This window comes from Sabethes cyaneus, chromosome 3 (genome assembly GCF_943734655.1).
Source record: "Sabethes cyaneus chromosome 3, idSabCyanKW18_F2, whole genome shotgun sequence".
Taxonomy (NCBI): Eukaryota; Metazoa; Arthropoda; class Insecta; order Diptera; family Culicidae; genus Sabethes; species Sabethes cyaneus.
The window spans coordinates 88,933,757-88,951,524 of record NC_071355.1 but is presented as its reverse complement, the minus strand read 5'-3'; the positions used below and the strand labels follow the sequence as shown (position 1 = coordinate 88,951,524).

The following is a 17,768-nucleotide window of genomic DNA, read 5'->3' as shown; positions in this document are numbered from 1 at the left end:
TTCATCAATTGTAGAATCATCGTTTCAAAATAAATATTTATATATGCCTGACCGCATTTCAAGGTCATGACTAAAGTCACGAGTTTGGTCAAGGCTATTTATAGCTAAATATTCGCCCTGCAAGTTAATGAGACAAAAAAGTAAAAGCTTTGCTGAAAGCTTTTTTTCGTAAGCTTCCAGATATTATCGACCTGTCACAATATTCAACTTTTTCGTCTATATCAATTTAAAACAAAGCTGTACTCACCTGGTTTAGAACCAAGAACCACCCGTACCGCAGTATTTGTTCATTACCTTTTAGCTACTGGTACATCAGTACCTCAATGATATTTTTGCACATCTTAAACCGCAGTCATCGTACATGTAAGCAATGAGATCTTATCTGATGCATTGAACATGTAAGTGCGGATTTGATTTATTCTCATCCGACATACGAGTTTGTGTCAATTGTGACTGAATTACAGTGTCGTACATAAGTTTGCATTTGATCGTTAATATCATTAAAATTAAATTAAAATGCTGACTTCATGGAATGATATGCAGTACCTTTGCTAGCATTCCGTGGTACAGATTGTTCTAAATATACATTATATGCATATTCATATTTGATTACATGGAGATAATATTATTAAAGCTCAAGTACAAAAATGTTGTCTGTTATTTCAGAAACTCTTAAAAAGAAATTAAAAGTTATTTAAAATAGAATGCTGAGCATTTAGATGCTGTAGGACAGCTCAAAATTGCTTACAACAATAAACATCAAACATTATTTTTTACTGTACCAGTTTAATGCTGAATGTCTTTTTCCAATTCCACTTAACATTTGCATTTCTTCTGAAAAGCCATAAGATGCACTGATATTAAGGCATTTAGATTGGCGGAATGGATTATAATCTTGACTTGCCCAGTTCTGAGAAATGCTCTCCTTGGTAAATTTTAGGATTTCCGTTCGTTCACTTACCTATCAGAGAAATATCTAAAAAATATGAGTTTCGACTTTTAACATTTTTAATTTTTAAAACGTTACGTTACGTGGTTCTAATACGCCAAAAAAACAATCAAACTCCTCAAAGAGTGCTTTTTCATAAGATCTTTTATTATCTTGTCAGTATGACTTAATCATTATATGCTTGCTGCTTGATACTTAGGCGGGCTTACTTGAATTATTAACATTTTTGTAATAGTTAATAAGGTAATTGTAAAAGTTTTTCAAACCAGACAATATTTTTTGAATATTCCGCCACAATAAAAATGAGTTCAATTTTAACAAAAGAAATATAGATATTTAAATTTAAAATAAAAGCGAAGAAACCGTTAATTTTTTTGGTTGACAAATCTGCATTAATTAATCTGATACGTTCATTGAAATCTCTCTATTTTGTTGTTTTTGTTGTAAAGAAATAACAACAAATTTGAACGTGATTGATGCAAATCTTATTTTAATGCACCTAGAATCTCATTATTATCACTGCTTGTATATAAATCTAAAACGATGTCATATCAGACATTTTGCAAAACATAATCCGATGAAAACTGTTACTAACTACGATTACATCTTCATGATAGCCATTGTTGGTAACTAAATCTAAGAAATCGTCATATGCGATATTCGCTAAGCATAACCCGATTATCTTTCGACCTATTTACGATTTTTACTATTAATTCGTATATCAATCATCGTGTGCATTACATACGATGAAATTTACACATTGTGCTTACAACATGTGTACGTTTATACGAGTCCGATGTGATATCTATTTATATAAGATTAAATCTCGACATGAATATACGATATCTGGTTTGCTGGGTCCTCCTGAGGTTCAAAACCATTTCCTCATTAGGTGCTCATACCAGTATACTAACCATAAGAAGCGTCTTCGGGATAATGTAGGACTCAGCATGAAGGAAGGGTGATGAGGGGCCAGAGAATAAACCCATGCTAAAGTCACTTTGACATCGAATGGCATGATTCTACTAAGATTCGAACCCATGACCTTATCACTTGTCAAAGCAGACTCGGTAACCTTGCGGCTACAGAGCCACAGAGCTTCATTTGTAGTCTGGTAACTGAGCTTTTGTGGGCGCACAGCACCACCCATCATATTATTCATTATATTTCTGGTACACTGGTTTATCCAATTCCCAGTTCGTGTCCTAATTCGAATCCCAATCCGAATCCCAATTCGCAATCTGAATCTCAATTCTAATTCCAATCCAAATCCCATGCCGAATTGCGGTCACAATCGGGATTCGATTCCCAATCCGAATCCTAATCCGAATCTCAATCCGATTCGCAATCCGAATCTGCATCCCAATCCGAATCGCAATCCAAATCCTAATCCGAATCTCAATCCGAATCCGAATCCCAATCCGCATCCCAATCCGAATCCCAATCCAAATCGCAATCGGAACCAAATCGGATACCCAGTCCGATTCCCTATCCGAATCAGGATCAGATTCCCAATCCGTATCTCAATCCGATTCGCTATCCGAATCTCAATCCGCATCCCAATCCGAATCCCAATCCGAATCGCAATCCGAATCCGAATTCCAATCCGAATCCCAATACGAATCAGAATCCAATTCCCAACCCGAATCTCAATCCGAATCCCAGTCCGAACCCGGTTCCCAATCCCAACATCCTAACTTTTCGGTACCCCAATGTCCCCGTATCCCAATATTCCGGTATGGCAATATGGGTCATTCCACGTCAAGTGACCGAGAAAAAGTTCAAACGTGTAATCGACCTTCACGGATTTGAACCAAATTTTGCCAAATTGTTCGTTTTCGGTCAGAAAGTAAAAATCCAAAATTTGGTACCGATCGGACATTCCGTCGATTGATGGGAGCACCTCAATTTTTAAGGAAAATACCCGTTTTTGTCAAAACCTCTTATTTTCTTTTGCTTATATCTCCGGAAATATTAGGTTTAAAGAGACACTATTTTCACGTTTTCAAAAAAAGAAACTACCCAGGGAATTCAAAAAAGATATTATTTTTGAGCCTAGTGCTGCCAAATATTTTTAAATTCAATTTGAAAACTAAATTTACATTTTTCTTTCATTGAGGACAATTTTATCTCAAAAACTCCACTGTGTTTCACAGATTTTTTAAATAAGACTCACTCATCGTCCCGAGGTATTCTTTGGCGATTCCGAGATACAGCGTTTTAAAGCAAGCAATCCCCTATTTTTAATGAAAAATTAAGAGCAAAATAACTTTTTCTTGAATCAGTGATTCTCTACACAATGTAAAAATAGCTTGGCATATCGGGAAAGCATTTATATAGTATATAACAAAGTTTTTCTTAAAAATGGGTATTTTCCTAAAAATGGAGGTGCTCCCATCAATCGAGGGAATGTCCGATCGGTACCAAATTTTGGATTTTTACTTTCTGACCGAAAACAAACAATCTGGCAAAATTTGGTTCAAATCCGTCGATTCAAAATTTGGTTCAAATCGGTCGATTACACGGGTCTCGGGCACTTAGCTTGGAATAGCCCATATGCCAATTCAAGTCTCAGAAATTGAAACCTGCAGTTTTACGAAGAAAAATATGTATCATCAATATTGAAGTTTTGTCTTAAAAAGCATAGCCTTCTGGTGCCCAATCTTTCTGCATTATAGATGCTACAGAAAATCTGACGCAAGGGAGAGAAAATGTGGAAAATCCGTTGCGAAAAGGCCCAGTTCTACCAGAGTGGCAACCGGGCACCAGATCTTGAACTGATTAAGTCTTGTTTGCACAGACCATTGCAGCTCGTATTCCAGAAGTTCATCTCCAGCGGTATTTTTTCGTCTTGCTGGAAACCTTTCCTGCGCACAAAAAAGGGAACAAGCGAGGTGTAGACAACTACCGAGAAATTACATCGTTCAAAATAATTCACAATGGGCGGCACATAAATTGGGTTTCCGATCTGCAGTTTGAATTCTCAATAAGACACTAAGCCAAGGCGGGGAATTAAAACTCATTCTTGATTAACACATTGTAACAATATGTGCCGACTAAATTGTTTCCGATTTTTGCAGATTTGTTTGCTTCCTGATCGAAGTGAGAAATCCAAACGGCGGACGAAGACACTAGCTTTAACTAACGATCCTCGCTGGGGCCAAACCTTTGTTTACGAAGGCCTGCGAAGGGCTGATCTACAGAATCGTCTTTTCGAGGTGGGTATTTTTTTCTGCTGTGTTTTGTGTGTTACGCAAGCGAATCATACGCTCTGTTACGCCTGTTCAGGTTACATTATGGGACTACGTGCGTTACGGTGCTAACGACTTTTTGGGAGAAGTGATAATCGATTTGGCCACGCATCCACTGGACGATGAACCAGAATGGTACATACTGCAGCCGCACCAGGAGTCTATACGAGAAACTGTAAGTAGTATGGTATCGTATTCAAGCTGCTTGAATCCAAAACGCAATTATTTTACCTTGGCCTATAACATGTTTGTAGTACGCTAGTATCTTAGAGTCGTTTCTCGGAGATTGCCGACTTTCCTATTAGTTCTACACAATTCCAATATTCTTTGTTCCTATATAAAGTTCGACGTGCTCGTAAGCTGTCCGCTCTTGTCACGGTTTATCTCATTGTTCATCCTTTAGTCTTCCTAGTTGAATTGCTAGTTCCATTTTATGATTTCTGCATAATTATTTCCATGGAAACGACCAAAATCGGCTTTTGAACTAAAACAAGTTGATGTAAACATTTAACAACTTATTTTTCGGATTTATTTGAGTTTCACGATTTGATCCGATTCCTCCAGTTAAAAATCAATAATTGGTTTTAAAACTGGAAATTAGCTTCGTACTTGCATTGCAAATTTTTAGTAACTAACAAGGAGAAATTTTAATCAGATGCAATAATCGGAAGTTTCATCTTCTTCCACTTTTAAGTACAGTAGGCTTTCGAATTTCGCAACAAATGCGTTTCACCTATGTTACCAAAATCGAAACCGTGCTAAATCGAGACCCTTTTTTGATATAAAAAAATTGAATGTAAGTGCGTTAGAAAATGACTAAATGTTATTAATCAACGATTGCAATCTTTTTTCATGAACACACTTAGGGCAATATTTTTTCATCATTTAAAGTATGTATGCGGAAACTTATTGATATTTAAGCATATTTTCGGAAGTAAAATATTTTGTGTTACTAAAATCGAGGCATGCCAAAATCGAACTATGCCAAATTCGAAATCCTACTGTACTGAAACAGTGCTTTATCGATAGATAGGTTAGCTGATTCGCCTCTAACTTGTATTATAGCCCATAATAAAGGTAATTTCTTGAGTAAATTGCTTTTTATCTCGGACATCATCTTAGTTTGTTAAATTGTAACCATTATTTCTTTTTATAAGTGGCAAATCTACAATTGAAATTATACATGCTTTAAACCATGATATAATATAAATGGTTTGAAGTTAGTTTAACCAACTAATACGAAGACAAATATTGCATATTTTTTCTTCAATTTTGTTTTTTTCTTCTAGCTGGTATTTCAGCACAGAAAAACTATGTTATACTTTTTACTAAATTGACAAGCAGTGGAAGATAATTTGAATTGTTTTAGTTCTAGATGATATTTCTTTTATCCCAAGTTTCTACGATCAGCTGTTTTCAATCGTAACTTATAACTCTTCTTTGCAGCATTTATATTTTCCGTAGAAGTTAGATAGATTTCTAGTCGAATTTCTTATTAAATTATTCAGAAAATGTGATGAACGCTTTGTATAAGCAATATAAATTGTCCGGTAAAAATGCATTTACTTTTCAAAAACCTCCCAGGGTTAGTTCCGTGAATCGTTTACACTATATGGTCATTTATCGGTTTTACTCTCCCTTAATGTTGTTCCTGTCGATCATTAATAACTATTCTTTCCAATAATTTTCCAGATACGTTAACTACATGTGTTTCATTTCTAAGAATGCCAATCATACATTTTTTCGTAATCTATCCGTAGTTGCGTAGAGACGATAGAGAACCAGGCAACGAATTGGATATGATTTTAACCCCGACCGATCATTTATCGCCACCGAGCACCACTTCAAGGTTGAGTGACTCAGACACGACTTCCGAATGCGATATAGATGGTCTGATGACTGGACGTGACGGCGCTAGCGTATCATCACTAGGAAGCTCATCAAGTCCTCCACCAGAGGTAAAATTGGTCATCCATCTTTTTCCCCTGTTTCCATACCACATCGAAAGGAATAATTTACTGATAATAAACATTTCTCACAAATAGGAAAACGCATACTTGTAATAGTACACACAATCACTACACGTTCATTATTTTTCTTTACACATGCACTTCAAAACACATCGATTTAATTTCCAACTGTGTAATTTTGTTCGTGAAAACAATTAACACTATTTTATTTTCCAGTTTTCAACCCAGACAGACTCTTAGGCTGTCTAACGTATTTTCCTTTAGTTGAAGGAATATGTACATCGTATTTGAATTTCATGGACAGCACGCTAAAAATAAAATATTATTTCTTTTGATATTTTGTTACGTTTTACAAAAACAAAAGTACAAAGTCAAACTGACAATATTTTCTCTTGAAACGGTGAACGGAGTTGTATATGACGCAAGAACGCAGGTTTATTTCCTTAGATAAATGCTTTTAACATTGTAGCCAATATATATATACATACCTAACAGCTTTTTGATTGTTCTCCTTCAATAACATGCTTAAGTTATATAGTTTTCGCCATACTTCAACACTATAGTTACTATTTACATTAAAGTTAAAGTTTTTTACAGCTAAGCTTTTTTAACCACCAGTAAAGTTTTGTTTACCTAACGTTTTAATAGTAGCTACAGCATCCAAGTACTATCCGAATATATGAAAAACTTAGTAAACATGCTATGAAAGCAAGCAAACTTTCGAGATGCTGTGAAATATTATAAATTAATAAGCTTCTATTCGGACTCTCGCTTGTTTGCAGGTTGACCTACAGGAGCGAAGATCTCGCCGTGATATGTCGCCACAGGGGCGGAAACGTGCGGCTGGTATGGTAGCAAAGGATTATCGAACGGTGTCTGGAGTCGGGCAAGGTTTTCACAATCAAATGAGTAATGAGGTAACTAAATGCTTAAGTGTTTTTTGTATTTCCAAAACGTTGTTAACCAGTGTTCAAAATTAATTTGGTTATACTTTACAAAAAATTGGAGTTGAAATTCATAACAAAATGAGCTTCTTGATTGTTACGAAAAAGGATTTCATTGTACAGTTTACAGCGCAGCTTTTTATGGATTAGCATTCCGATTAACCTGTGTGATAATATCTTGATTATCATTTCATTTCTGTGTGATATCTTGTGTACAGAGACTAACGGGTGGCAACTAAAATTTTGGAATTTTTTTTCTCAAGCTGTCAAAAAAGACAAAGATACACGAAGAAGATCTGATTTACCGAAATTAGAGATTAATTATCCATTGTTGAAAAAAATTAGTGAGTAATTCTCGCTGAAACGGGGCCACTACTAACACGAGGTCTTCAAATATTGGAACTTTTGTGCTTAATTGGTTGAAAATGGTTAAAAAATAAGAATTACATGTTTGATATCTCGAAATAGTGGACCCCTCGTTCGCCAAGGGGCCTAATAGTTTAAAAAAAGTTGAATTTTGAGCAAACATTGAGACCATCTTGGATTTGGCCGCCATGTTGGATTTTATAAAAAAATCAGAGGGGTTGTGTACAAGACACGACTGCATATATAGGTGACGCAGGACTACGTAAGAGACTTACGAGTGACGAGTGACGAGTGACGAGAGACTTTGTAGTGATAGTAGCATGTATTCATGCTTGTAATCATTCGATTCTTCATGTATACGTGCTATATGCAACATATATACATGCTACATGCGTTGTATGTAACATTTATCAAAGTAGTTACATTGCATATGTTCAATTCTCAAAAGATTGTGCATTTGAAAACAATTTAACAAAATCAAGAACACAAACTATTACTTTCCTGTAGGGATGCCAAGTCTGAAAATTACAAAAACCGGCCGGTCGGTCCTGCCTTCAAAAAATGCGGGGGGGGGGGGGGGTGGTTGTGGCAGCATATTAGAGGATTTGTCTGTAACGTGTAACGTGCGTTAGACAGTTTCCTATGTAAATTATTGAAGATAGTTAGTTTTTGAGTGACAATTACTTGCTTCTGGCGCTAGTGGACAATTTAATGTATATTACCGCCAAAAGCAAGGTATTATCACTGCAAAACTAGTTATCTTCAATAATCCACTGTTCAGGATTGGTAATAAATTTATCAGAAAATTTAACAAACCAGGCAAAAAGTACAAATCCGGCTTCATACGTCGGAAAACCGGCCTTTTTGCTGGATTGACCGGCCACCGGCTTTGCAAGTGAAAAACCGGCCACTTGGCAACCCTCTACCTTACTGAAATTAAAGATTGTTTTTATTATCCATGGTTTCCCACGTTGAAAGGATTTTACCAATTCAATCTTATTTTATCAACAGCACATCTTTTCACTACACTTCTAATGAAACGGCAAGCATGCGTATTCATACAGAGCCGTACTATAACCGAACACTACAGCTGTAGCACATTTTTCCAACACAGATATCAAATTCGCCGAGGTTTAATCGTCACGCAGTAAAGAATTTGCGATCTGTTAGGACAACGAACTTGTGTCATTTTTTCTGGCACACTTGCCTAACACAGACATCAGATTGGACTAGGTTTAATCGCGTTCGTAAGAAATCTGTTGGCACGAGGGGTTTTTGTCACTCTCTCTGGCGTACTTCCCAAGCAGGGACATCAAAACGGTCTAGGTTGAACCGATAAATTTTTTGATTTTTTGGAATGACACCCTATCTCAAAACTTGCCGTAAGACGTAGTCCTACGTCAAAAATCGCCGCAGTATATTCCCGTTGTGTAAATGCGTGATAAAATCACAAAGTTTGATAACGCAGCAAAACTTGATGTTAGAATGTAAGATACCAGACGGCCTAGTAGTGTAATTGGTTAAACAACACGCTCAACTAGAGATTGAGAGCTGTAAGTTCCACTCTCACCCTCGCTTAGTCGATATTTTTAGTCTAAGATCATGATTTTCATTTCATCTTATTTTTGATTTGTCACATTATACATTTACTCTTCCCGTAAACAAAAATTGGGTAGTGCACTGTTCTTTCCGACACTTTACCGACGAAACTATCTCCTTTACGCTTGCTCCGTCGTGCAATAAAACGACGAGAGCTGCCTGATTATGTTCTTGTTTCGATATCTTTCAGTTTACTCAACACTGTTTGTTTACAACTGACACCTAACAATATAAGCTATTCAGTGCTGCCAGATATATCTGAATATTGTTTCGCAAGCATGAGAAATTGTTATTTGAAAATTTACTACAAAAATTCGTTACGCACCGGGTACATTGAGCTCTGCCAACATCCAATGAAAAATAATGATTGACACAATAAATTCTGGTGTACACATGTGTGCTATTATCCCGAGAGCTTGTACACATTCTTTGTGTTCTACATCGTCGATTTTTGCTTGGAGTGCTTCGTTTATTGGCGCATAATTTCGCAACACTGCCCGACAATTTTCGTAGCGGCAGCACCACCTAGCTTGAGTAAGTTAGTGTTTCTTGTTCCTAGTGCTCTTCTAAACGCTGTATGATGTCCAGGTTGGGATAAAAATACATGTACAGTGTCAAGTGTGCTGAACAACTTAGTACTTACAGCACATCAATCCACAATTGCTAAGTTTAGTGGAAGCGCAAGGCAATGTATATAAACCACCTGAGGATGACTTTCTCTGAGGATCGTCTGTACACCGCGATGCTTACCAGACATAACGGATGCTCCATCGTATTATTAGGCAATTAACGACAAATTACCAAGACCACATCTTCACGTGAAAGCCAAAACCGACAGACGTTGTAGCCAGTTGTTAGAGTACAGGACAATTGGGAAGCTAGTACTACGATCCTATTGACTAAGCAAAAACCGTTTTCAACTATTTTGGATGGTTGAGCTGCACTAGTTGATGTTTTAGTTCAAGTAGCTTGAGAAATGCTCGTCATATTTAGCAAGAAGTTTAGCAAACTCCAAAAGATTTCCATGGTTTTCGAAATTTTCACTTTATCAGCGGCCTGGCAGCGGCGAGCCATGCCGCGCCAAACACGAAGTGCATGACGCCTATAAGCTTTGTTAGCTATAATCTGTTATCCTGTTTTTGTTCTTCATTTACCGTTAAAAATTTATCGTGGTCAGTTCCGGATCTCAGCGATTGGTTATGAAACAAATAAAATTCAATACATTGTTTATGTATTGAAGTGTCCTCATGCGCTCTTAATTTCTCGCCCAGTTGTCTCCAGTTTTAAAATCCTGTACAAGCAAACTTTTCATTTTGTTTTCGTAAATTCACGAAAACATACGACAAACAAAACAAAATGCTTAATTATCTTCTCAACCAAATGTACGTTTTGTAGAACGCAGATGAGAATGACCACTGTTTTCTCCCAGCATAAGTTTTTCGAAAGTTGATGCGAGGTTGAGCCGATCCACATTCAGGTATACCAAGATCAGAATGTTCACTTTTACTAGCCTCTATCAACCAGATCTGGATACTGATGGAGGACACACACAAACATCAGTTACAGTGGAGCTATTATGAGTTGGGTCTTCATTATTGTGTTGGAGATTCTGAAATTCTGAAAAAGGGTAGAAAATTAAATATCGTAAAAACACTACTTACTTCTTGCGTTTTGTTGTAACTTTTCACCACTGCTTTTATGAATTAAAGACCTAATAATATTATTTTTTCAGCTCACTATGTACTGTCAACGTCACAAAAGCAAAAATGTCTGTCTCTTTATTTTTCTCGCGCCAAAACCAAACGAATCTCAATAACTTTGTAGTAGCGATAAGAGAGCCTTAGAGAGTCGCCATCCTAAACCGAAAATTCCAATCGAACAGAATCAGTTATCAAAAGTAAGTCCGAACAGGAGACTTGTCAAAAAACCGATTGGAGAGTCTGCAATAGACCATTTTAACATTGCTGATATTGATATTGCTTTCCCGTGGGGTCATCTGTGGATTGTCAAAGTATCAGCACGGGAAAGCACAATATCAATATCAGCACGTTACCTTGTCGCTTGTCATATAAAATGGTCTATAGAGTAACGACTAGAGAGACTGTAATAGATAGAGACGCCATCTCAAACCGATAAATTTTTTGTCAATTTTTTTAAATCTTTAGCGGCTTTTTATGAATCATTCGTAATGAAAGCTTCAGCGAAGGTTCCTTGAGTGCCTTATTATTAAATGTAGCATCGTGAAACTCAAAATCTCTAATTTAAATCGCTGGTTCTCAAAAGGACCAGCAATAAATCGACAATAACAGCATAACTATTTACAGTTCGACCATTAACCATTTATTAAACTGAGTCGATCCGGCTTTTTGAAAGCTACCTGAAAGAGGAAAGCTTAGTTCTTCAAGCTTTGACTTCCCTTCTGGGCTGCCAATTCGTTGCGCGTCTCGACACATGCAAGTCGGCAAAATTAACATGACAAGGAATTACATATCTGGATTCTATAAAAGTTATTTATTCCAAATGTCTGTTGATCACAGAAAAAGCTGTGCGTCAGTTGACGTTGATAGAGATAGGGTTGCCAGTCCCCTGGTTTTAACACGCGTCCCGAACACCACATTACGTAATGTCAAGGTACTCGTGTAAATGCGCACATTGGAAAATGCTTGCGACCATCACTAACATTCTGTTCCGTTACGTTCCGTTGGTGTTCGCTGACGGTTAGTGTGATTCCAGCTTAATTTACCCCTGCGACTGCGCGTTTCTGGAGAGGGCCTGGTCCCCCAGGTACCCATTCTAGCTACGCCAATGACAACAGACTACAGACAGACAGACTTTGACTTAGACACAAACCTTTAATGAGGGCATCGTAGCGGCACGCATGACGTCTTTTGACATATGTGTCAATGCTTTGAATAAATCCAAATTGATCTCTTTAGTTTAGTACTGCCTATCTTACAGAACACATAACATCATGCAAAGTAATCCTATGGTTTAAGATCCATTGGTTCTGCAAACCATTCTTTAGATGATGTGAAATCTGATCTATAGAAAATATGAAGTATGGCAAACGTACATTATGGCTCATGTTCATTCTGGTGAACATATATTATAGCATTTGCTTTTGTGGCATTCAGATGTATGGCAAACGTATATATGGCTAATGGGCTGTCGTTGCATAGACCAATTGAATGTATTTCGAATACAAATCGACAACGAAGGAAGGATTTAATTTTTTTTATTAAACTGAGTCGATCAGGCTTCTTGAAAGCTACCTGAAAGAGGAAAGCTTAGTTCTTCAAGCTTTGACTTCCCTTCTGGGCTGCCAATTCGCTGTGCGTCTCGACACACGCAAGTCGGCTTCAACCTGGTCGAGCCATCTAGCGCCTCGGGTCCCTCTATTCCTGGTGGCGGTGAGGTTCTTGAAGAGAACGGATTTCACCGCACAGTCGTCCGGTATCCTTACGATGTGGCCGCTGGTGCTTTAGCCAGATGTACGATGGGAATTTCTCCAAGCAGTGCCTGTAGCTCGTAATTCATACGCCTCCGCTACTCTCCGCTATCCGTTTGTACTCAACCAAAATAGTCCGTAATACCTTTCGTTCAAATACGGCAAGTGCACGAATGTTTTCCGTAAGCAAAGTTACTGTCTCAAGTCCGTAGAGGACTATCAGTCTGATTAGCGTTTTCTACGTCTGCTTTGTACAGCGGTTTATACTCCTTGATCGAAGCTACGGATCTTACGGAGGGAAAAAAAGGCTCGACATTCTGCATAGCCAATTAAAATATCCGCCACTTACCTGGATGAAAAAATCCACGTGTTTTTTTTTTAATTTTCAAAACAACCGACTTCTGTTCCGATAACTACACTTTTTACTTTCACAGTGCTGAGCCCACAACCTTTTGGGGTGTAAAAATACAGTTATCTTAAAAAGATTCTACACAATTTCTTCCCACAGGAAAAGCTTCCAAGTATTTGTATGTAGTGTTTGTTAAACATGTCGCTGGAAATACATTCTTCAAGAAAGATTTTCCGCTTGTTTTTTTTTAATTAGACATCATCTTCCTACCGGCGGAACGGGACAATGGCACTGAATCAACGGAGTCAGTCTGCGGCACCAAGCGAAAACTATCGGGACGATCGTCGGGGTTCGCTATCGCCACAAGATGATAGATATACCGAATATCCAGTTCTTCCATTACACCAGTACGCGCCAAGATTTCAATCGCGGTCAGCTACAGCGACACCAACTGGTTCACCGAAGAAACGACAATTACCACAAGTACCTCACGTGTCACGAAATGCGGCAATGCGAGAACGATTTATACAGGACTTTGAGGAGCGTAGTGGAGGACGTTATGCTCGGCACCGGGGTCGTCAGGGCCACCATCAACCAACGTATCGGAGTACGGGAATGGGAGGTACCGGTCCGATCTCGTTTTTCTAGAGAACCTTAATCGATACTGTTGCTTCAATTTCAGGATGGGAGCGCCACTATTCCGGACTTTCTGACAGCGATCTAACGACACACTCATTAGACAGTAGAATTAGACCTAGAAATTCGTTATCTCCGGATAAAGATTTCATGGGTGATTTTGGCGACTCTGATATGGAGTCGGTAGTTAGTGTTTCTTCAAGTGCTTTTTCAACTCAATCGGAACGACCACGTGGATCAAAAGGAATAAGGTATGACCGGGACTTTTTACCATAAATTGCTAACATAACTTTTAAAATTGAATATTTAAAATTGTAAGGAATTTTCGTGATAGGCGTCGTCAATATAGAAGTCTTCCGAAAGGCTGGGCAACCACTTCTTTGGGTGCACTTCCTAGCGAGAATCCGTTGGGACCATCTGAGAGCAAAAAGCAAAATGTCGCCAAACTTCCTGTAATTCCTCAATCTAAAGTTATGCTCCCCAAGCCCGATGTAGTTTCTAGTGCTAATATTTCATTGTCAAACGAACAATCTTCTGGTATTCCCCCTGTTGCTAAAGAAGAAATTCCGTTGAAACCCTGTCTCAAAACCATGAAATCCCTTCCTGAGATTCCAAAGGCTAAATATTTTAGTGAGCAATGTATCACAATCAACCCTGAGCAGAGTACTATCCAGAGCTTCGTAGTAAAGCCCGGTAGTGACAATGCAATGACTACATCCCTAAACCTTTCGAACACGTCAGCGATTGAAGCACCATCCCTTGAATTCAAATCACAATCAGTCCCATTCGAAAACTACTTCGACAATCAAATGTCCACATCACTACAGGAAGATGCGTTTTACGATAATCCAACTCCTTATGAACAAAACAGATTTCGTCACCCGCAACGAATTGCACGATCTAACACATCAGAACCAAGTCTCGATAGCATTGACGTAGTTCGTCGAATGCATAGAAATAAGACGCGAAATCAATCAATTTCCATATCCAACCGTTCAATACCTCACGAGAATAATGTCAATACTTCTTCTTCGAGTCAACAAATTGTTCTCAAATCTGCATTCTCGGATCAAAATTTACCAGGTCATGCCGGTAACATTTGCATTTCAAATGTATACGTTCCAAATAGTGGAATGAAAAATCAAACAATTACCTGCATTCGAAGCAGCACGGAAAATTTAGGTGAAAGCAATATTCTCTATGCCAGTACACAGACCGGTACGGTGTGCGAATTTTCGGCCCCAGATTTACAGTTTCGATCCTCCATTGGAAGTCGAACGGATTTACAATCTTCATTTCCAAAAATTGTGCCGGTTCCTGTGCCAGCACCCAATACTGCCGGCGCAGTTATTGATGAGTACGACGTTAGTGATTTGGAAATGGATCCAGTGGTAATACTAAAGAAGCCTGCGGAGGTGCTGAATTCACCCAGTGAGCCTCCCTTCTATGGTCGAACCGAAATCGGTTTTAAAGATCCATACGCTGGAAGTTCACCATCCAAAGCGAAGAACAGCCTTGGTCGCTCACGTTCGTTGGTTTCCCGGGATCATTTTATTGATATTGAGTACGACTCGGATACTGGTTATAAGACTCGTTGTTCACCGACCAAACCGAAGAACCGATTTGGTCGATCACATTCGTTGATTGCTAGTGACCATATTATCGATATTGAGTATGACTCCGATACGGGGTACAAAACTCAAAGTGCTCGTAAGAGTATGGTTGATGGTAGAGGTGTAGAAAAGAATTATCACAAAAGAACTAAATCGTTGAATTTGGAGGATCGACGAGCGTGTGACTACAGCGCTTTTGGGTCAAAATCCAGTTTGGATAAAGGTAGCATGACGTTGGATATTGTCAAAAAATTGGACGAAATGAGAGAGGCAGAACATGAACAATTCGAACGTTCCCGAAGAATGAAAGTTTCGGGTAAAAATAAGATTCCTAACGAGACTGATGGGGTCGGTAGCGGTAAATCGCATAAAAGTGGTGAGAGAGCTGCATCTGGGAAACGTAGTGCATCCACGAGAAGCGAAAAGAGTGACAGCAGATCCGGTGAGAGGTTGAATAGTAAGGATACTGATTCGACTTTAGATGAATCAAAGATAGGTAAAACAAATGTTAGTAGAATAAAACATGAAACTGGTGCTTTATATAGTAGTAACGAATCAATCAAATCAATTATTGAAGAAGTTCGCCAAGAGTTGTTAGATAGACCAACCAATCAAAAATATTTAAGTGACGAAAGTCCTACTCTGGGTTTAACTCGTAGCCGTTCATCTAGTGATGGCGAGCTGAGTCGTTACAGTCGGCGTCATACACGGTATGGTGGGTATGAGAATAATGAGAACAATAAAAAGTACATATCCAGAGACAAAAGAGAATACGTAGATAACGAAAGATCTCGAAGAAGCAGAAGGGATGAAGCTACTCGTGAACGTGGCTATTATTCAGAAGATACGTGTAGAAGTCATCCGTTTGAACGGAACCCTAAAACGACGCATCTCAGAAATGTTTGTTACACTGATTATGAAGATGATGCCTCTGACAATGACGTGTTCGAAAGTTCCGTTCCTTGGGAAAACTCAACATTTGCTGATAGAAAATCTGGCGTGGGTCGCCGTGCTAGTAGCTTAGAAGATGTCAGTCAGTTTGAGTCCGACAATCCGCAAGCTAAAGGTGATACCACTAGGCATAGCTCAGTTAGTATCAATGATAAGCCCGAATATTTTGAATACAGCAAGTCCTCCTCGTCTTCTCGCTCCCGGTCTAGTAGTAGAAACGCTAATAACACTTGTGCTATTTCCAAATCCTCCAACGGCATTGCCCTGCTGCAAACCGAACCGAAACGGACCTCGTTGAAACATCGCTCGCCTAATGCGTCGTGTTCTACGAAATCCTTGCCAACGCACGATCTTGCGAACAGCGATTACGACATGAGAGATCGAGGTCGATACGGGCACAACGGAGGACGAGACGCGTATCGACGGCGTGAGCGCGATCGTAACAGTAGTGATCATGAGCGGGACCGTGATCTGAGTGACCGAGAACAACGAGAATCGCGCGAGCGTACCGATATGGATCGAAGTCTTTCTAACAATGAGGGCACGCCCGAGGATAAAATAGGTAAGCTGGTATGCGTGAATGTGTGTCATTGTCGATTCACCCAGATTTCGCTAACTACTCCGCAGACGGTAGCCTAAGCGATACGGCCGTGATACAGAGCTTGGACTCGCGGCGCAAACTGGATCAACGATCGCCCAAAAGTGAAACCCCTACGAGGGACCGCGAACGCTTCGGTGCCGGTATGGGCAAGAAAAGTAACTCTACTTCGCAGTTGTCGGCAACAGGTAACTTGCTTAAAAGTTTGTTTTTCTCGTGATGGAATCGTATTATCTTATTAGTTTGTGTTAATTTTACTTTAAAATATCATGTAAGATTCTGCGCTTCATGCGCATAGGTGAGAGGTAACAGGATATCAAACTGCGAATGTTATTTTGATTTGTGGTAATCGGCTGGAAGATAACCGTAGATTTAAATGTCAAGAAATATTGGGTAACCAGAGAAGAAGAAGAAGAAAGTAGCTCCATGTGTCGCATCGATGTTCAAGAATCCCATCATGAAACCTTTTGAACTGATCATATTTTGATAATCAATTTATTCCAACATATGAAAAAGGTCGCAAGCGTCGAATGGGGTTTGGTAAGCGAGGCAAAAACTCCTTCACCGTGCATCGAAGCGAAGAGGTCTTACCGGGGGAAGTTCGCGGAGGTCTTTCGCGTGGTTCTTCAGCGTCTAGCGATGGTGAAGGAAGCGCTGATGGTGACAGGTTCGGCTCTAGCCACTATCTTATAATTTAGAACTAAAAACTTATTTCCGTCGTCATTTAGTTTGCTCTGTTCGACATTTACATTAGCGATATACCACCGTTCAGTGTGCACTAGAGATAGTTTATTTTGTGTTGAAAATCATCATCTTGTACTGTTGCTGTAGTCGGACCAGTAGAGTTTCATCAGTTTGGCTTTGGTTTTCTTCATGCATTTTTCTACTTCAATTATATTTTGTTTTCCGTATCATTCCTATAGCTTTTCATCGGTCTCAGAGATAGAACGATTTGCAGACAATCGAAGGTGTGCACGTTTGATTGTGTAACGACGTTTTACGGGGAGATATAGAGCTCAAGAATAAATTTTTAATTTATCGAAAAAGAAATGTAATTTTTCTCGAGATGCTTTATAGTTGCGAATGATTTTCAT

At 38.8% G+C, this 17,768-nt stretch overlaps 1 protein-coding gene across 1 annotated transcript in view; it reads left to right on the top strand.

The window, feature by feature from the left end:
- The window catches only part of LOC128744337 (regulating synaptic membrane exocytosis protein 1), a 95,753-nt gene that overhangs the window by 65,830 nt on the left and 12,155 nt on the right, over positions 1-17,768 (top strand). Inside the window, exons 10-17 of the mRNA XM_053841245.1 lie at positions 4,030-4,167; positions 4,238-4,375; positions 5,961-6,158; positions 6,953-7,087; positions 13,132-13,498; positions 13,559-13,763; positions 16,439-16,638; positions 16,704-16,862. Of these exons, the coding sequence (XP_053697220.1) occupies positions 4,030-4,167; positions 4,238-4,375; positions 5,961-6,158; positions 6,953-7,087; positions 13,132-13,498; positions 13,559-13,763; positions 16,439-16,638; positions 16,704-16,862 (1,540 nt within the window). The remainder of the gene's footprint in view (positions 1-4,029; positions 4,168-4,237; positions 4,376-5,960; positions 6,159-6,952; positions 7,088-13,131; positions 13,499-13,558; positions 13,764-16,438; positions 16,639-16,703; positions 16,863-17,768) is intronic.